The sequence below is a fragment of the Parambassis ranga genome, chromosome 5 (assembly GCF_900634625.1).
Source record: "Parambassis ranga chromosome 5, fParRan2.1, whole genome shotgun sequence".
Lineage (NCBI taxonomy): Eukaryota > Metazoa > Chordata > Actinopteri > Ambassidae > Parambassis > Parambassis ranga.
In genome coordinates this window covers 24,512,539-24,534,777 of record NC_041026.1, presented here as the reverse complement: position 1 = coordinate 24,534,777, position 22,239 = coordinate 24,512,539, and the positions used below count along the sequence as shown (strand labels likewise).

General features: G+C 40.9%; 1 protein-coding gene across 3 annotated transcripts in view; it reads left to right on the top strand.

Moving 5' to 3' along the window:
* Positions 1-22,239, top strand: part of tafa1b (TAFA chemokine like family member 1b) — a 101,203-nt gene that overhangs the window by 62,166 nt on the left and 16,798 nt on the right. For all 3 annotated transcript variants that reach the window (XM_028406470.1, XM_028406471.1, XM_028406469.1), the window contains exon 3: positions 20,375-20,515. In XM_028406470.1, the coding sequence (XP_028262271.1) occupies positions 20,375-20,515 (141 nt within the window). The remainder of the gene's footprint in view (positions 1-20,374; positions 20,516-22,239) is intronic.

Below are 22,239 nucleotides of genomic sequence, written 5' to 3'. Positions count from 1 at the left end.
TCACCCTGCTTGTTCATATTTAGTCCCCTGAATGAAACATTCATAACTAAGGTATGTGGTCTTAAAACAATGAGTGCTGCTGCTTCAGAAAGACCTGCATCAATCACATGCGGGGGGGGGGGAAGCCAAGCATGAGATAAAAACAAGCGCCCCTGTCAAGGCAGTTTGGGCTCACCTCAGTGGCACTGGACTCTGTATAAAATTAACAACATCATCAATGTTTTCAGGGACCGTTCATGTCTCAGAAGGATTATTTTTCTCCTTTCTGCTGTTTTATCTCCTAAATATACAAAGCCAATCAGTAGTAGAGCTCGACCGATTATCGGCCGATATTTGCTGATCTATCAGTATCGGCCGTATTAACTCAGATATATATAAAGTTTTTTAAAAAAAAGCAAAATGACAGAGAAAACATCATTTAACCATGTTGTGGGTGTTGAAGTTGTGTAGTTTGTCTACCAGAGGGCCAGGTACAGAACCCCACGTGCATGACCGGCTGATCAAAACCTCAGACTGACACTGCACTCTCAATCATTCCTAAATAATTCTCCACTGAGCCCAAATATTCATGACAAAAAGACATTTTGCTACTTTAGTAGCAAATTTAGCATAAACACCACTCACTCGCAGGCTAGCAGGCTAATCGAGGTCACCCCCGGTGGTGTATAACCGTCCCGGCCCAGACACGATGCTCGACTTCCATTCATGTGTAAAGGCTGCGCAGCTGGTCTCCCAGTGAGCTTCTGCTAGCCCCCGCCAGCGGCTCGCCAGCTAGGCCATGATGGTGTCGCGCTATTCAGCCACTCGCCTTTGAATTGCCTAAACAAATCAATAGCAAGACATGCAAAATGCCTTCATGGCCTATCGGAGAGCTGGCACAGGCCCAGATGAGCCGAGGCTAAGTGGTGGATCTGCAGCGTTGTCTAACTTAGCTATGCACACAAACACACACACAAGGAGTGACCTTGTATTATTATTATTAGTAGTAGTATCGGCAGTTATATCAGATTTTTGCATCAAAAATATCGGTGTCAATCACAAATTCCTATATCGGTCAAGCTCTAAACAGTAGTGAAGCCATGTGTTAGCGGTGCCTGGTTTATTTTCAGACTTCAGCCTTCCTCAGTTGTGTAACCGAACTCTCAGCCCCCGCTATTTTTCTAAACACATTAGTGCTGAATTATGGGTATGCATCATGTAATTATTGAAGAAATGCCCACAGAAAAGGCTCTCCCAAGAGTCTGAACTGTTGTTATTGTTGTTATTATTATCATCATTAGTGCTATCAGCATGTCTGCAGAATAAATATTTCAGGCTCTCAATTGCAGGACAATTGCTGATTAATCCAGTACAAACAAGGCCTTGCAATTTGTGCCTCAAGAACAAGCACAAAGAGCTCCTCTGCTCAGTAACCCCCCTATCTCATACCACATCAGCCCTTTTCATACACTTCCCTCATGCTCTCCAGTGCTGTTGCATCTCTAATTAAACCACTAACTGGAGAAAAAGGGAGCACCCTGGGATGCTCTGAACACCCGGTGATAAACCTCTGTGGGAAACTAACAAGCACCCCCACCCTCACATCCTTCTCCATCATCTTGCATGCTTCTCTCATGGACTCTAAGTCTTTGCTTTGATTGTGTTAAATAGTGCATTTCAGACTGCAGTCCAACTGAACCCGTCAGGCTCCCTACCTCTTTAAATTCCACAACCCTGCAGGTTTCCGTGCATAAGTAGGCAGTGAGTGCACACAGGGAAAACACAGTTTTGATGTCCAGTGTACATAAAAAACCTCAGTGGATTCATACTGATGGTTCCAGTAAGTAGCCACAACCCAATGTATCTCCTTTCCTCTCTGTCTGATTCCCTGCTCTGCAGCTGGTATCACAGACAGCTTCCACATATTTGAGCATGCAGTCTAGATGCTGTTTAGTTGTCTAAAAGCTCCCCAGTGTTAGAGAGAAGGCAAAGCCTCAAGGTCTCCTCAGCGATAAAGAAAGAGAGCAGGTGAAAACAGAAGAGGAAATTAGAAACAGTCTGCTCAGTCACACAGGCATTGACAACTGTAATGTCCCGCAAGAGTACACACATCTCCAAATTGTTTGGCTTAAAAACGCTATTTTGAGTCGAGCAAAACAAGGGTTATATTATATATACTTGAAACTGCTGTATTCTCAGAATGAAAATGTGTTCTGAATGAGGACTGGTGCACACATCAGAAATAAGGGTAAGGACAATGTCAAAACGGTGCTGGCAGTTAAAGTTCACTGAGATGTGGAAGGGATGGTTGGGATTTATAAGTCTGTCTGTCTACAATACTCCCATGCCACATGTAATGTAGGCTGGGGAAGGTTTTCTGCCTGCACGCTGATGACAGCCATGGCTGGAGGCATAATGTTTCTGGGTTGTTCATCCGGTCTTGCATGCAATTTCACAGGAATGCACTGAAAGTACTTTTTTTCATGCTTGGCACAAAAGTTCACTTGGGCTCAAAGATGATGTGGTCAAAGGTCACTGTGATCTGAAATCATTCCTTTTCTTCTGTGAGCTATGGAGTAATACCAACAGTGCTTTTGTGCTAAAAGCAGAAAATATAAATTATCAACCCCTTCCACAAACAATGACCAATCAACCAAATCAAACTTTTTTACTCTATGTGTGCGGACATGTCTTGTTTACCTGTGTAAATATTCAGTAAAAAAATAATAGCTCAGAATTGGTGTCCACCAACAATAAATTGGCTCATCAGCTGTTAAATGTTCCACTGTGTTTGCCAGCTAGTGACTGCCTTTGATAGTCTGTTGTTTGCTGCATAGCAGGTTGCTTGTGCATTTATCTATGCAGAAAAAGTTGTAAATGCTGGATAATATTCATGGCAATGGACCATCATGAAAAACGTTTTTTATATCCTGGTTGTAGTCAGCATCCAGGTGAAATGGTTACACTAACGTTCTATTATTAAACATTATATTAACGCTGGAAAACAAAATATTTGAACCTATCTGTCGAGGCTGATAAATAACCAAGGTCGTGCAGTACACCAACCCTGCTGACTGTTATTTTAAGAGCCGGTATGTATAAAGTCTTACTCGGCATCAATGACCATAGCTATTTTTCCTGTTTTTGTGCAGGTTGCATTTGTGATGCAGACAGATGTCACCTTAGAATGAGAGTAGGTGTTCAAGTGTAGGCGTTATTGAGGAGAGAGAGAGACATGAGATGACTGAGTTCAGTTGTGACTCAAGTGAGCCAGCCAATGGAAATGGGGTTGGTGGCTGCCTCACTTATGTCCTCCTCCTCTTCATCCTCTCTGTGTAACTCTGTGGGGATTGTGTCACTGTGTATTTTCTCTCCTGTTTAGCAGGTACTTTTGCCAGATAAATGAGCAGTGTTTGAACTGAATAAACAGAACGAAATTGTATTCAACAATAATAAAAAAAAAGTTTCCTTATCCTTCACTCTCTGCTTTTATGCTCATCTTCCTTGGCATGTAAAATTGAAGTGGGAAAGGTGACAGTGTTTGGTTGTGAGAGTGTGAATGTGGGGGGTGAGGGTGGGGCGGTGGTTGGGTGGCACATTTTTATGTCTGACTAAAATGAAATGTTGAAAACTGGCACTCACATTCTGTACCTGCTCAATAGAAAAAAAGCTGTAAAAGCTGCATCCCTACTAGTGCCAGAAACAGACTCATTTTCTCACTGATAAAAAAAAGAAAGAAATGTCTTTCAACCTGCATCCGCTCTTCCATGCTGAGAAGAAGGGACCCTTTCACTTGAAGTGGAGTATTCAGGAGGAAGAGAGAGCGAGAGAGGAGCACACAGGGAAGACGAGGAAAAACGAGCAAGGCAGCGAGCTTGGTTTAGGAGCCATTTCATCACTCATTGTGCTGTGAGACCATCCCACTGCTCTGGCTCAGCGATGCCAACTGCTTGAAGGAAAGCGTCCTGCTGACTGCCGTCTATTGGCTGCCACTCTGAGAAGATTTCAGGAAACATAAAATGGACAATTTTGCATAACTCTAGCCTCATTTCTGCTGGAGGAGGACTGTAGCTTCTCGACTTGAAGTCAAACCCTCGAGAGAATGTGCCACTTCTAACCTTCTGTTGCGCTAATGTCACTCAGCGGCACTGGACTCTGAAGTTAAAAGTACTTTGTCAAACCTGCCAGTGACAGTGTTTCAGCTTTAAACACTGTTTCTGATTTCAATTCAAACAATGGACATTTTATATGAGTAGAAGTTTTACTGCAGGTGACCTTCCACAGTGCAGATTGTGTTTGGAATAATGACTCTACCAGCAGGCGCCCAGCTGTGCCATGACCCTGTTTCATTTCTTATTTCTTGTTTTCAATTCAGCCCTCTTTTGTTCACCATTCAATCCTGCAGAGCTGAGTACTGTGTAATTTATTTGTTTTTCAAAACAGGTATAAATGTTTGATCTAAAATGGGATATATGTGCAAGCAAACATTTGTGTGTTTGTGTGTGCACTAATTGCCCTGCTGGAAGAGTCAGAACTAAAGAAGGTCAGTAACACAAGACCTTCATTATGCCACAGCCTCATGCAAATCAACCTCACTGACAATCTCCACTGCTTCAAAAAAAAGAAAAAATAGAAAAAGCATCTATGAAAAGGTTAGAGGGGGCCTCGTCTAGGAGTCGTCCTTTTTCAAGGTGAGCTCCCTGGCGCCATCATAATTGAAAATTAAGTATTTGCTGCAGTATAATTAAATGGTGACCTTTGATCCCAAATGAGACCTCAGACGCATATTAAGAGATTAGGAGCCTTGGATCTATTCACATACATGCTCACACTCAGCAGACACACACACACACACACATACAATGACAGGGTAACAAACAGTGACAGCTTCTTAATTATCACCCTGCCTTAGTCGTTAAAGCACAGCCTTCTACATCACCTTTCGATTTCTGCTGCCCATAGGTTTGGGGATTATCTCATTTATTTTTAATTAATTATCACATAGCACCATAAACGTGGTGGTAATGATGAGGTGGACAGCCAGACTGCTCTTCAGGGGCTAATCTCGTAGGTGAACTTTGAGTTTTGGGTGAAGAGGAAGCATGGAAGTTTTTTTTTTTTTTTCCTGTGCTATTCTACGCAGCATCTGTGCAAAGTTTTGACTGCAGTACATATTCCCACATTAGACACATGGACAAAGCACTGCTGCATAACAGCTTTATTAGAAACAGATTAGTCAGGGTAAGACTTCAGGACTGTCTTTTGAAAGGGCCCACCTAGTCATATTATTTTCATTTACTGACCACTTGCTACCTAATGTCTTGCTTCCAATTATCTTACTCTGCAAAATAACTGTGTAATACTATTATTACTTCCACTTTCATAGATTCCTAATGAGTCATAAATTAATTTTTTGATATGTGGAACGGGGAGGAAAAATGCCCTGAGCCTTTTCCCATTTCAACAAATGGAATCATCAATGGAGTTTGGTTTGTATAAATCTTTCAGTGATGTTAATATAAATATGATTAAAGATTATGGATGTAGGCATTTTTTATTCATACAGAATTATCCATTAGTTTGATATGGCTCATTTTAATTCACTTCCCGTCTAATGCCTTCTATTTTATTACAGTATTTTTTTACATCTTAAGTTAGGTCTCACACATCTGTGTGCAGAAAAATATCAAGGGGCTGATATAATACATAGGGAAATGTGCTGCTTGCCCTGCTATTGTGTAAGTTTTGCAGGTCAAATGACAGGTGGACAAGTAATTGCATCACTTAACTGGGATCAGGACAAAACCATAACACTTACTTCAATCCTTTTACATGAACTGGGCATGGATTGTTGTGTGCGGTGCTTTGAGCTCGGCAGTGGTTTAAATTGATTAGCACAGAGTCTCCTACTTAGCCAGAGAGGAGGTCTGCACTTTAAAAAAAATCACAACAGCTCTTAATCTTGGCCCTGAACAAAGGCAGAGCAAAGGAAATCAATAGCATTAGAATGTAGTTCTTACTCCCACTTATCATTGTCTCATTCTGAAATACAAGGAGTAGGGAGAACAGGAGCCCTGAAAAGCTTTGTGCATAATGCAAACCAAATGTCAGCAAGCTGCATGTATGATGTCAGGAAGTGTGGCTCAGGCCCTCGGTGGCTCAAAGAACTCTTAGTGCAGCAAAAGACCAGCCATTCAACCAAATATCCCAACTGGCTGCTTCACCCAGAGATCTTGTGATATCGACTGGATTTGGGGACTTAACCGTTTTTCTTGCAGCTCAGCCTTATTCACTGACTGCACGAGAAATATTTCAATGACATATTACACTTCATTTTGTATCTCTCGCCTGTCCACTGCTGTATATAGCCGCCTGCGCAACAGGGATAAATCACTTCCCAGCTAGCTTATTACATGAAATGAAGGAATTCATCATGGTGACAGTCGGCCGTTGCAAGGCGTTCGCTGTGATTTATCTGGGAGAAATTGATTGATTCATTAACACTGAGTGAACAGTGCTTTGCTGCGGGGCCAGCGCCGTGTACCTTGCTGTGTGCCAGTGGACATGTTGAAAGAACAAATCTCCAGTATGGAGATCTTAGCCTGACATCCCCTGTAGCAACACACAGGGGTTTTCTATGTTGCTGGCTCAGCTCATTACCTGGCCAAGCTGGGAGCCAACACTTTGTAGCGGGTTCCTAATTAGTTCATCCATATGCCTTCTAACATAGTAGTAAATGTCTTATACTGTAATATGACTCCAATTTAACAAAGCTTCGGCTCACTGCAAAGTACACAGGAAAAGAAATACCTCTGCTGGTTGAACTGAGTCACCACCTGCACCTGTCATACATGACAATCATGGATGTCTTTACAGTACAGCACATTTTATGAATGGATTAATAATTTGAACCTTGACTGAGCTAAAAAAAATTCCTGTATGTTCAATATCATCTATATCCCCTCTTGAGGGCAATCCCCAAATCAGCACAAAGGGATGACTGCACATCAATTCTCCTTCTCAGACAACAAATCATATTTTAGATGGGGAAGCAACTGTCTCCATAGCAACTCAGAAAACACAAGAGGCTTTTTCCTGAAATACTGAGTTCTCCTTACAACAATTTCCCTGCTGTCTTAATACGGCCCTACCCACCAAGGTGTGGAAGTGCATAAACTTAAGTGCATGACAGCAATGATGTGTTTACAGGAGAGATTTTTCTCTCTCCCTTTTGGTGCTCTTCCTCGAGTTGTTTCTTAAGTCAGTGCTTAGCCAAAAATGAAGTGCAACCCTTTACCCCTTTTTCCATTCGACTGCATTAATGAGAAAAAAATGTGTAATGGCTTCCTGATTTTGATCTGAGGTAATGAGTCTGATTAAAGAGTTTTACAGCAGCCTTATTCATTGCCAGATTATGCATCAATAGTTTGCAATTGAAAGTCTTTAGTATTCCAGCAGGACTGACCCATATTCACAGCCCTGTTTGTCTCCTGAAAGGGAACCAAATAAATGTGGTGGAAAAGTTTTGTAAAACTGCGTCATCTGAAAAAAAAAAAGTTTTAGTTAAACTTGTGACAAGGTCAGCGAGAGACCTAGCGTTGATGAAGAAGGGAGAGTTATATGAGGAGACATAACAGTATGGTGAGCTTGCTGGCTGGCAACCTGCTCCGTCTGTCTTTTTATCCAGCTCCCTCTTCCTTTCATCCTTTTTATCTGACACATTTGCAGCGCTGCAGCTGAAGAATATTCATTATCAAATCCTCTATTGATTATTTTTATGAAGCTTCAATTAATTACTGAATGTTTAGCAAAACTAAATCCATATAAGCTGGTCTCCTGAAACTACTGGATAGATTATTGTGTAATCTTGCAGATATTTATGGTTCTTCAGGGAGTCTACTGATCTATGATCCAACACATGCTTTTTTTTTGTTAATAAAATATGTACATAACTTTTTAAAAGTTAAAATATGGATTTTAAGAGTTTGTTAGTCATATTCAGGGCCCTTAAGCATGTAATACAGTATATTATGGGGACATAATAGACATACAGGCAAGACAACCTGAAAAACAGAACCTGCAAGATAGAATTAATTTATATACTCATATCTAAATATATTTTGTTCCTACCTCCTTTAGATTCCTCTGTAAGATTCACTTTAAGAGCAGACACAGAGTGTTCAAAACACAACCCAAAAAAACAGCACAGTATCTCATCCTTATTATTGTTATTGCTTCTTATCGGGGCACTACAGCTGATGCCAGTGGAGGTGTGTAGGCCAGAGAGGGCGTGCCAATCTTCAACAAAAAGCTGCACTATTCTCAGAAGGTCACATGACAAACTTGAAGGTGATTTATTGAATTCCAATAAGAGCAGGCGGGTCTGAAGACATTTCTACATTGAAAAGAATTGGCATCGGCGTCAGCTACAGCAACTCTGAGAAAGAAAGATAGCAGACACTTTGCAACACATCTGGGCTGTTGTATGCCGGTAAATAATTCTGCCTTTTAAAAAAAAAAAAATAAATAAATTAAATTTTAAAAAAAACAAGGCGCTTTCTGTTACAGAATGCAGTCAGTTGAGAAAATGGGTAAGTAATAGAGCTCTTCTGAGTGTCCATGGAGATAAACAGGACTGTCATAGTACAGTAACTATTGGGGATTTACTCTCCTCTTGTTGTGATCAACCATCTGTTGCTGAGCCTTGAGAGCTGCACTCTAATTTGATTTGTGTGCAAGAAACAGCTGGCAAATATCGTTATTGCATTTTCTTCCATTTAGAGTGCATAGGTGTTGACAGATCAGAGCAATAATGTGAAAATTAATGTACAAATTACCTTCATGATGAAATTAATCAAACACACACTTCTTCACAACAGTGTCAGTGGCAAAAGACAACCAGCACAATTCCATTAGTTGCCACTTAAGAACATTTACTGGTGCTGTGCTGAACGTCTTTTGTCTTTGACAGCTGCAAGACTTAATTGCAACAACTACCACGAGAGTCGTTTTAAAATGTTGGAATGCTTTTGTGCTATCTATTGTGTCTCATCCCAAAGTATTTATTGGGCTCAAAGATGCTGCTTCATTGCAACTACAGCAAGCTGGACGGGACACTAAACTTCTATGACTTCTATGACACTGTCAGTGACATAGAGTGATGCATGTGTGATCTGCCCTCTTTGCACATGTCACCATTCAGTCAGCAGTGTGGCAGATGTCTTTAATGAGAGACGTGAGAAGGGAAGGACAGTCAGTGAGAAAGTGAAATGGAGACATTCTGAAAAAAAGCATTAGAGTGAAAGATGGTGCTGCATTGTGTGTGTGTGTATGTGTGTGTTTGAGAGATACAGAGAGGAGCTGATGATTCTCTAACAAGAAGCTTCATCAAAGTGAGGAATGAGCTGCCAAGCAGGATCTTTCTTTTGACCTACCTTGGAGAGCAATGGATGAAGGTATGTATGGATGGATGGATGGACAGATGGATAGAGAGAGAGAGAGAGAACAGAGAGGAACAGGGAGAGCATCTAGTGCATTGCATAGCCCCCTTTTTCTTCATGGCCTGTCAAGGCAGTATGTGTGTGTCTGCCGGGAGACAATCACTTATCTCCTTGCTCTGATCCCACAGTCACGACTTGGAGCACAAGTACACAGGCAATGACCAGGGAAATGATGCAGTGGACATGATGGATAAAGAGCGTGCACACTGCTGCTTTTGGCACTACACCAGCCATATCTCTTCCAATAAACGTGTCCACTCTATGGCGACACCCGCCAGAAAAGTAGTTAAGGTGGACCTTTATGTACCTGAAAATTGTGTTTAACCTTATTTCTCTCCACGGATAAAATATTCACTAAATGTCAACACAATTCAGTTTTCCAATATATTTATTTTTCTTTGAAGATACATTTTCTCTGGTTGCTTTCTTGCTCTCTCTCTCTCTCTCTATCCCAGAGCCCAGTGTATGCACTGCAAAGGCATTAGTATGCACACTGAGTTCAGTCACAATTTGATGTGCAGCCACACGATTTCACAGTCCACCCTGGTGGCACAGATCAAATTTACAGGTATGTAGAAGCAAGACTGATGAGGAGATTCAGGTTTTCATTTCATCTCTGCTTAGAGTTTTCACAGTTGCAATGCAATATAACACCTAAGGTACATGCACTGTATGTGAGCATCACATTTTGATGTGTATTCAAGATTCTTAGAGCGCAGTCTCTCGGTCATTGTAATGAAGCAAATTCAGAAGCACTTCTTTAACATTTAACATTTAATTCATTCTGTCTTTGTGTTTCGTTGTGTGGTATTCTTACGAAAGTATGACCTTGAAGATCCACTCAGGCATGGGTTCAAAACAAAGTCATGATTCTAATCTTCATAATTACTGGGTACAAGTGCCTGTGTCATTCATTATGGTTATGAGATATTTAATCTCATAGATGGGGGACAGTTACTGATAGTGACGGAATCAAAGCATATTTCAATTCCTGATTGAGTCATCTTTGCAGAAAGATTGCAGTGGAGGATGAAGTCATCATTCTCACTCAAAAAAAGTAGTTTATTTCTTTTCACAACGTTCCATCATTAAGTCAATTCAGTGTTTGCTGCCATTGATAAGAAACCACAGGAAGCTTAAAAACATTTGATTGCAATATTATGTCTTCAGATAGATAAAACACATGCTCTGTATGAAAACACTGCTAATAGACGATTCTAGAATATGAAAGTATCGACTCGAAATGATGTCAAGGGTGGGGAAAGTTTGTTTTGTCTCCATCGCAGCAGGAAGTGGAGATGGCGGGTTGTTAATGATAAACTCATCAATCATTTTTTTGTAATGAATCATCTCCCTCATTGCGGTGGTAGGCTGTTCATTTTTCTGTTGTGGCCTCAACAATAGAAATAGATGAGGTTCTTTTCCCACTTGTTTTACCACATCAAGACGTTATCTCCAGCTTAAAAGCTTATCAAGCAGACAGTAACGATATTGAGTGACTGGATTGTGTGTTTTGATGGATATCGCTGTAAGTAATCAGATACCAAATTATGTTCAAGTTCTCATATTGTTCCAATTTTAGAGGCCGCAAATAACTGCGGTTCCCATTGTCTAATTCTTACCCCACACCCAGACTGTTCCCTTATCTGCCTTACAGTCATCTGTCACAGCTGTGATTCGTTCCCACAGGTGAAGAAATAGGGTGAAAACTCATTTAAGTGATTTGTGATGCAAAAATAGATACTCATTGTCCTATATTGTCTGTTTGGCACGCTGTTTATTTGTTGTACATTGTGTACTGTGGTGTATGTTTAATAGTATAGTAGCCTTCATTCTGCACCCTGATTGGTCTGAAATTTCTATGTTTGTAATGTATCTGCAAAGCTTTTATAAGGAGGATAATTAGCTTCCACAGTAAAGAAAAACCACTAAGGATGGGCGCGTATTCTCTCTGAGAGCTTCTTTCATCAGATCATTTCACACACAATCTGGGGCTACAATTACATTTAATCATGAGGGAGGATAGGGAACATATGGAAACAGCTCTGTACTTAAGCTGATGTGCTGAAAATAATAATAATAATCATACACTTTCATAATGTTGTTCTATCTATTGTACACACAATCAATGGAGGCGTGAACAGAACTACAACAAGTCTGTTTTATGTTGATTGCACGGCCATGTAAAAATCAAAGAATGCCATAATAATAGACATTGTGCAGCTCTTAACATAATAACCTAATATAACCATATATGTCAATGGGATGGAATATATATATAACATATATAACCACAAATGTCAATGCCAATGTAATGATGTTCCCTGAGCTACATTCTCCAGTCATGACAGAAGCTCTTTGTGACAGCTTCATGCTTCTGCCTCTTTTATAGTCCACAACACTGTCTTGTCCTTGCTGCCACCGAGAACAAGGTCAGCTGCTAAATGCCAATCTGACGCCATTACTCTGCATTGTCAAACAGGACATAAGTAGTTAGCACATTGATTTCTCCCTATTTTTTGATTTGTTTCATGTTTGATGTTTCATCATCACAAGTGATCAATGCTCCGCCATATCATCACAGCATTGCACCAAACACTAACAGTTCATAATAATCATAATAATAATAATAATAAGTTAGAATTACAGGGTCCCTTTTTTAAATTTTCTGGCCATATTTGCACAACAGCTTGGAGTGCATCTTTACAGTACTTGTACAAAACAATGTTTATGATTGCAAGTGTTAACCAGTTATTGCAGTGCTAAAACATGCAAACATGCCAGAAAGAGAGATTTGAGCTTATTACCACATACTGCATATGGGGCCCATTTATGCAAAATCACACAAAGCCCCAATAGCTGGGCTTTATAGAAAGTGAGCAGATTATTTGCACAGCAAAGTGCCCTTTCTCTGCATACACTACTCTGGGAATTTTTGCATGCATCTATAATTTGATGTTAAGTGCCTGCTGATGCATTAGGCATATTACAGATAACGCATTGTGTGTGATTTAGGCAGACCTTGTCTGAACCCTGCCATCTGAGACCCCACACGCAGGAGTCCCAGTATGGCGTGACTGTTGGTTGAGACAGTCACCATGTTCTCTGCATGCATGACACCTCTTCCACTGCATCATAGTCTGTTACACAATATTCAAAACAGACCTCTGACCAGACACAAGTTTACATCACGTGGTGTATAACACACTCCTCAACAGCATTTTACTTTCAGCCATTTTTTTTTCTCTTTCTTTGTTTTCTGATTGTTTGTTTTGTTTTTTAGAAGAGGTGAACTGAGACTTTAATTTGGGCCATTTTGCAAGGCTCACAGCATCCGGTTGTTTACGCCCTATAATGTTACTTTTTGAGGGTTGGACTTCGGCACTGTTCAAAAAGGCAGTTTTGTGATTTTGAATGGACAATTTAGTTGCTCATTTTGCCATCCGACTCTCATTTAGAGTGAGCAGTGACCTGTGTCATATGGACACTGAATAGAGGTCAGGCACTGCTAAGTGTACCACAAGGTGCAGTAAAACCGGGGGGATGTACACAGCTACACCTGCAGGCTCGGACTGACATTTTGTTGGCTTGTAGTGGTGTAACAGACACAACAGACAAGTGGAAGTCCGCCTGTTTTATCTTTTGCATCTCTTTATAAGATCATGACAGTATAGCAAATTGTTTGCAATAGTCTTTCTGGCACTGCATGACACTATTTCTGGCTTCGCCCTCCTGTCATGGAAATAAGTGAAGAGACACAAGCCATGTCTGCCTTTTTCTGCAGGCTTTTATTTTGCTACCATGTTTAAAATGCAAAGAAGCCCTTCTCCATACAAAATATAACTGCCATGTTTATAAAAGAGTATCCAGCAAAGTTATGCTTACACCTGAAAGACCACAGAAGTAGGTTACATCCTGCATATATTTACCATAATCACTTCTCTTTTTCCATCACTCTGTATGTTAACTTCTGAGAACTTTTAATGTGCTTTCTTCAATGTGTTTTTTTAATACATGTCAGCTATTAGTTTTCTGAACAACCATGTGGGTAATAAAAGCTTGAATTGACATTTAAACCATAATGGCTATGAGCCATCCACATAGAACCCCTCCCTGCTTTGGGCTTGAGCTTGGCAGTGGGTCTTCATGCGGCGGTCCATGACACGGAGAGTTATATATGCCAGGGTATTACAGAGCCCTTCTTAATCCGGTTTGTCATGCTGCTCCCTCTGGAGTGGGGTAATTTCATGGTGCTGAACTGGTATTGATAGAGCCTTGGTAAATGAGGCACGCAGCAATCGTTAACTTTAATAACCATAAAGATGTGAGCATTGGAGTCATACAGGCCCACGAGAGGAAACCCATACAGGTGATTAAGAATCGACCAGGGCCGTGGCCAGCATGCCCCTCACATCACTTATTTGTACTAATGGAATTACCTGTTAAAGATGTCAAGACTATTACCACCAATGGTGCAATACTTTTCCTACTCTGTAAACTGGAGCTTATTACCATGTCACCGTGCATGAAGAATGCCAGTTAAAAACAAGGTTTCGTCCTCGTTTATCAAACCCTGTCCGTAGTTTCTGTAAGATGTGCCTGTAGCAGAGTGGTATTCAGTATTCTACAAGAGTATCGCTGGATTCAGGAGTAAGCCGTACCAGCAGAGGGGGGGGGAGAAAAACAACATTCATTCGTGTGACTCCAGTATAGCTGGGTCAGTGGTTCCCGTCAGTCAGCTTGAGCTCTAGAGAGTCTTTCCCCTCCGCCTCCTCCTCCCTCTTTCAGGTTTGTGGTAGCTCCAGGCACCAGTATAGCTACTATGTCCACTTGTTTGTCTACTCCCATTACTGTGGGTGATGCTGCCTCAGGAGGAAAGTGAAATCCAGGCCACAGACGGGTCAGTGAGAAACCAGCCTGAAGCCCTCACACTGGCTGAGGTCAGAGCAACCATACGGAACAGGGTGCTGATGGGCACTTGATAAATGCTGAATCCACTCCAGCTCCTGATGCATCACTGACACGTAGGTCAAGAGACATTTAGACTGGATAAACAATCGTTAACAATGGCTGAGATTAATTTGTTTGTTATTCTTAGAGGTGCTCTGTGCCATACCACGTCCCGAGGCTGTCCTCCCCCAGGCTACAATTTATTATTCATTAGCATCACTTTCTTATTGGCTCTCTGGAAAAGGGCTTCAGAGTGCAAGGAAGTGGCTTGGGACCAAATACAAAAGGTGTTAAGGAGAAGTGGACACCAGACAAAATAACTTTTCAAACTTCCTCTAAGTAGCATGTTTATTGTAGGTCGCATTCTGTTATCACTTATTAGAATAGTGGCAATGTTGGCCTAGTAGGTAGAAAGGAGTCAGAATTATGGCTTTAATAAAAAAACGTTCAATGGGCCACTCCTTTTCAAGAAACGTGGTGCATTTTTATTTTTGTTACCAACAATGGATTTTTTTCACATGGAACGCAGTCATAGTCAGTCTCAATGTTAACAAATCTGCTCAGCTGTAACCTGGCATACAAACGGAAATACAGTATCTCTAGCTTTTGTTACACCTCTCTTTTATATTTCATTAAAGGAATTAACATCACACAAGTGACATAATCATAAGGATAAAGTAGTAGTAGTAGTAGGTCTAATTCTGATTGACTCAGATGTCTTTTTGTACACTATGTTAACTGGTACTGTTAGAGAAATAGAGGCATGTGGGCAGCAAATGAGGGTGGTGTAATTTCTGATAAAATATGTAAACCTTATCATTTGCCAAGAGGAAGGACATGAAAAGTTGTTCCCTGGCACTGCCTCTACCTTCGCTTTGTAGCCTGTTTAAACATTATTCTAAGTAATTGGGGGAGTGTTCACCAAGTTCCAATTTGATGTTGAAGTAATGAAAAGCTAAATTCTGATGAGCATCATTAAACATATATGCCGCGGGACAGCTGGCCCACAGCCACTTTGATGCCTTTTCCTCTTGAAACAAATCTTTAATAACCTCCTTCTTTTCTCTCCTCAAAACTCATCAAGACAACCATTTTTTTTTTAATTTGAACTTGTTTGACAAATTTATTATGCAACTGGTTGAGAAAATGGATCAAAAGTGATAAAAAAGGGGGTCATTTTCCATTATGCATGATGTCACTGAAGAACAATTGACAGAAATAAACCAGCTGAATAAACAACTTGAATTGTAAAACTTTGTAGAGGTTTAACTTTACTTCTTTGCCACATAGTACAAAGTAGCTTTGTTTGCATGTGACAACCATGAGTCTCAATCTGTCTTTTAAATGTGCATAATTTTCAGCAGTAATTTCAGATGCAGACCTCACTCTGCTTTCCGAAAAAGAACTGAGTGTCACATTTACATTTCTTAGCTCTACACATGTCTACTTTTATTTACTGACAATACGAGCCATAATTGGTGCTGGCACCTGAGATGTAAATTGACAATTAGAAGTTCCAAAACTGTGGATAGCTGTCAGTTTTACCGAAGCACTGGGGAACAACAACAACAACAACAACAACAACAAGCTCACAGAGGAGAAAGGATTGTGAGGAAAGATGGACTGTGGTTGATGCAGCACCTGCTTGTCTGGCACAAAAAAAACAGCCACTCCAGCATGCAGGCGGAAACGGCAAGTGTGCACTGATTAACTTGTTATGACGAGTCCTTGAGAGGCTTAAGTTTTCCCAACTGCTGCGTCCCTTCCCTCGGCCATATGTCATTACTTAATAACTGTAGCGGGAAGAGAAATGGAGAGAATTAGAGAGAGAGGAGGCAACAGAAATGCTCGTTGATGGTGAGCCACTGATTACTGCTCTTGGACACTATGCATAGATTATAGTTGTTGATGCTGAAACTGAGCCAAAGTGCAGTGGGAAGAGCTTGTTTTTTTATGATGTGGTGACACATGTCACAGGTACGTGCATTTTTCCATGCAATGGGAACAAAGGGCAACCAGGTGCCTGCAATTGTTGTAACTCAGAGGATGAAAAAGAGCTGTGAGCTGTGAGCTTTAAGTCTTCTCAGTGTGGCGTTATTAACTAGTATGCCATGGTGACCTTGAGTGTATGCACAGCAATATGGAGTCATGGATTATATGATGGAGATTCATCTGTTGGTGCAGGTTTTAAACCTCTGAAGTTGACTGTATAAAGTAAAATCTTAGACAACTATGATTATCACCCATGGCTTCACTTCTCATCTCTGAAGCCTAAAATTAAAGCAGTTGGTAAATCTCACAATTTTGCCCATCAGTGTCAACCACTTTGTTCTCACACCAGGCGCTTGGAGGGAATCAAGATAATTTTATCCATAAAATAGCATTTCTGTGCCTGACATTCTTATAATCTGTGATGGCAGAAATTCTCGGCTGTTTGACAGATGATGTATCGTCAGTTTCTACATTGAGAGACTTTACACTCATGTACTCCTCTACTTTTATTACCGTACTTTAACAATAGTACAAACTTTTAAAACTCGAGCAAGACAAAATGAGATTTAAGGTTGAAAAGTGCTGAAAGTCAAATTAAGTATGTTTAATAACACAGCTCTGTGGATGTATTTGAGTTGTTATTAGTTCATTTCATTCAAAAGGGATTATCTGCAGTATTTATGGAGCTTTGTATAATTTTTTTTAAAGACCAGGCTGAAATTCATCTTAAGCAAAGTGAACTTTGCAGGGAATTTCTTAACTTACATGTGTTTTTACACTGTATTACAAACAGCACAGCACCCTCTGTACTGGAATGTTTAATTAAATGTTTAAATAAACACAATCCAATCCAATCCAAAAAAAAAAAAATCCAAAAAGTCAAGGTTGTTACCAGAACAGTGAACAGCACCAATAGCCATCACATAGCTCTGCCGAAGCGTTGAACTTCATGAGACATAATCCATATATATACAGGGAATTATAGACAGCCAACAAAGCTGGCTGGAACAGGGGTTTTCAAGCTACACACGTAGTTTAGCACTCTCAGTGGGAGTCTGTATCAAATCCATATGCTCTCCAATAAAGATGGATATCTAATGAATGAATATGATGTATTCATATATGTAAATTGTTATTCAAAGATCTATATCTTGAAAAATTATGGCCTGTTACCTTGCACTCCATTCTTTCTCCCCTAGTCTTTCTCCACCTTTTGGAGCACTCCCTCATTAACAGCTTCTAATTGGCCTCTGGGCTAAGCTGAAAACAATGAAGCATTGATTTCCTTAAATATAATCACCTCATCCAATCATTTAATGGCTGCTGTCACTGTAGGCTGCTGAGAGAAAAATGACCAGTCAATGGTCCCATCGATGCCCTTCACCTCCTCTCACCAAAGGCTAGAGTGCACAGCCACCCACTCCATCTTAACGGCTTGGTTTAACCCCTTTAGCTGCCTGACAGGTTCCAAGCACTACATCCATCACAACCGCAGTCATGTCTCAAGTTGTTGTGATACCGCATTGAACCAGGGTGCACATAGTTACTGCTGTGCACTTGAGCATAAAATATCTATTAGGAAATACCAAAATAAAATATGCTCAAATAAACACAGCAACAAATTTATACGCAGATAATTGATGGCCATTTACCTCTCCCTGAGCTCTCAGCTACCTGAATGGGATTATGTCAAGTCCAAGTGGCCCATTTGTTGTCTAAGTGGCTCTAGTGACTGGCCCAGTGGAGTCATCATGAAGCCATTTACGCTGCTCTCTCTTCTACATACCAGATGGTTAGTGGTATAGTGATCATGCCTAATGTCCACCTGATGGCTGATGGCTGGACCTCACTCCATGAATGACACACAGTCCTTGTGCATATATGTGTGTGTGTTAGGGATATTTCTTAAGTGTGACACCAATTATTAAAATAATCATAATAAAATGAGGATAGGTCATGTCTGAGTCAGTAATATTCAGTCATATGTCTCAAAGGTACCACAACAGGTGGATAATAAAAATGAATATTTTCATATTTCATTTAGCAATCTTTAATATTCAGGACCGCTAAATGTAATGGTAGATCACATGTTCTTTTGTCATTAAAAGTGAGTGCACAGCACCTACACTGGGTTCTTTTTGACTTTGGGAAACTGAAACTATATAACAATTCCAGTCATGGTGCCATTATAAAAGTTAGTTACATCTGTTCCTGCATTTTTTTAATCAAAATGTGTGTGCCTAATTGAGACATGAGATCTGAATATAACATGTGCAAACCTCCAGACCAGGCAGTGAAGCTTGCTCAGGGGATTCAACCAAATTCAGCATTCTGTGACGCAACATAAAGCCCTTACTTATTTAGTGATCTGCTTTGACTTGAAAGTAAGACTGCAGGTGAGGAAGCTGTCAGTAAAATATTCAACAAGCCAACATTGTGGGGTTTGGGGTTTTAGCACACTCAGGGGGGTTTTCTCCTCACTTTTATAGTCTGTGTTCTGCCTCCTCCTGCCTAGAAATATCTAACAACAAGCGCTGAGAGAGTGACATTAATACTGCACGACAGCACGGTCCGGCAGGACTGCAAATGTTTGCCTTTTAATCCAGAATTCGTCGGCCTTTGGTCTGGCCGAGGCAGACATTGATGGGAATGGGAGAAGAAAACTGTTGCCAAACTTGTCTAGGCTGCTGGGAGCTCAGTTCCGTAATTCATGACCCAAGCCATTTCAAACATTTGCACAACCAACCTAGCTGGAGACACACACCAGTTGTTGTCAGGCCAGTGGAAGCAAATGCATCTTCTCACCGCAGCAGGATATCCTCTTTAAAAAACATGTTGTAGCCAACAAAAATAATGCCCGAACAAGGTATAATGTGGCATTTTGTTATTGCCCTGTCTTTTGCACTCCATCCATACTGTATATAGAGGAGAGTAAGTTAAACTCTCCTTCCCTCTCCTCTCCCCCTGTCCTGGGATGAGCTCCAGTTTAATTGTTGGATGCTGGTGTCTGTTGCGGTGGCTGTCAAGGGAAGATAAAGAGTTTTTCCTGGGGCGTAAGGAAAAGGGAAAGCAGTGATGGAGGGCCTCTCTCCTGCAGCTCCGCTGGCTGCATTAGCCCCACGCTTTATAATTGTGTGAAGGGGGCACTTCTCATGGCTCCCTCATTACTCACAGGCATGGCCAGTCCCTGGCAGCCAGACACACCTTGTCCTCTAGCTCTAGCTCTCTCTCTCTTTCTGTCTCACTCAATTCAGGATGTCCCTCAGCTTCATCACCCCCTCACCCTCCCCTGGGCAATCCCCCCCCCCCCCCCCATTGTTATATTGACCCACTACCACCATCAGCTCACATCACCTTTTCTTTTCACTGAATATTTTTGACACTCTCCTTTGTCAGACTTGGCCCTATTGTACAGCATTTGCTTTGACTGATGTCACCTATGCTTTGGAGTTAATGCTTTAGTGTAGTAAAGCCTGAGACCATTGCCAAAGCCATGGAAATCAAATGTGTCAGCTATCAAAGTCCTTGTGGTTTTCACTGGCAGAGCCCAGACAAAAGACACACCCCCTTTTAATTGTATTGGCAACATGTGGAAGACATCATGGATGCAGACACAGGAATATTCTTCATGATAGTCATCATCTGCTGATTGGTATGGAGTGAGGACAGCCAGCACTGAGTGAAATGCAATTAGATGACATAATTGAGATGCCTTGAGGGCCAATTTGTTACACATACTTACAGTGTAAGTGCCCAATGATTGTACTGCAGCCTGCTTCAAATAAAATGATGTGCGGTAGCTGAGGTTCCCTTCAGTCACGTTGTGGTTTATACTTTATGAAAAACACACACACAGGATCTTTATACAGCAGCTTCAGTTAATTATCAACGACATGTTTCCCATTAATCTCTCTCACTTACTGACATGTGGACCTATGTTTATGTCTCTGCAGAGGGAGGTACGTGTGAGGTAATCGCTGCCCATCGATGCTGTAACAAGAATCGTATTGAGGAGCGCTCTCAGACAGTCAAGTGCTCCTGTTTACCAGGGAAAGTGGCTGGGACAACACGCAACAAACCCTCCTGTGTGGATGGTGAGAACATCTAATGCCTTTTATCTACACAACATCCTAAAGGTAGAAATTGCATCCAGTGACAACATGCACACAGAAAGACATAATAAAACTCCCTGTGGGGTACATTTCTGCAAAATCACTCAAACATTTCTACACTACTACACAAAAGCAACAATGGCATTTACTGAATATCAAATTATTATAAAAAATTAAATAAAATTAAATAAAATAGGACAGCATATTATACAAAAACAACTGATGTTGCATTAATGAAGAGAGAGTTAAGGAATTATTTGACTGAGCTAAATGTGAATCACATCAGCACTGTAAAAGATAGGGGTGGAACGGTTCACTAAATCCACGGTTCGGTTCGTATCACGGTTCTGAGGTCACGGTTTTCGGTTTGGTTTGGTTTACAATGTTGAGGTTTTTTCTACTTTTAACACTCTGGAAATACCATAGATGAGCACAAAATATATATCCAACATTCAACATATTTAAGAATCAGTTCAGTGTTTCCCCCATCATTATATCAGGTCAAGTCAATTTTATTTATTTTTAATTTCTATATAGCACCAGATAACAACAGAAGCCATTTAAGATTTTCCTATAGAACAGCTCTACACCTTGTTCTTTTATTAAACAAACTAAACAATTTATGCTATTTATCTTATTTGCACGGCAGCATGTCATTTCTGTCTGCATGGTTGTGGGTTTACAATTCACCACTGCTGTCTGTGCACAGAGGCACGATGCGTGTACACACAGAGACACATGCGCAGACACACACAGACACACACAAACACAGACACATGTGCGCACATACTCCCACCGTCGGACAGAGAATGACACGCTATTTGGATAGACTGAACTCTATGACTACACTAGGCTAAGCTAATGGTACTGATGTCCGTGGTTTTCTTTTTCTTTTTGCCATTGAAATATGCTATTTACATCCCGCTCTGTAAGCCATGACGGGACCTTCAGCAGCTTTGCGCACGATTGGACGCAGAATGCTGTGGGTCTCTCTGCTCTGCCTGCAGCTGAACCTGCTGCGTGAAGCTACAGAGACTGACCGGCTGTGAGTGTTTTGAGGTGGGGGAGGAGCTCACGGTCGCTGCTTGTCAAGGACAGTAGCTGACTGCAGAATGATACATGCTTTCACGTCAGTCTTCAAAAGTCACCAGAGAGAGTCACTAGTTGCTTTTGATTAAAAAAAGTTTGGAAAGCCGCCAAGTTGCCAACACTCGTCTCAATGCTGTGGTAAAAATTCCTCTCTGTATTACTTGATGCGCATGTCCAGAACCAAAAAGAACATGCACCCCGAACCGAAACACATGTACCGAACGATTCAGATTTTTTTCCTGAACCGTCCCACCCCTTGTAAAAGAATATACGAACTTATTCCATCCAGTATATAGCACCAATATAATCATTTTAAGTGTTTTTACACATAATTATATAAACAGATCTCCTTTGACTCAACCCTTCCTAACCTCTCTCTCTAACCACAATAACAGACCATCTGTTAACCTGCCTCTACATACACACAGAAGTTAAACAATTCCTATCTGAAATTCAAAGGTAATAGCAAACATGTAAAGAGCCTGCCAGTAAGTAAAGCTAGACACTAAAACATTAAAATTACAGCAGTCTTACTTTTACACTCACTCACAATTGGTAGTCAGTATCAACTGCATGTGGGTAACTGCAGCTAAATGTCCACCAGTAAGAAGAATTTT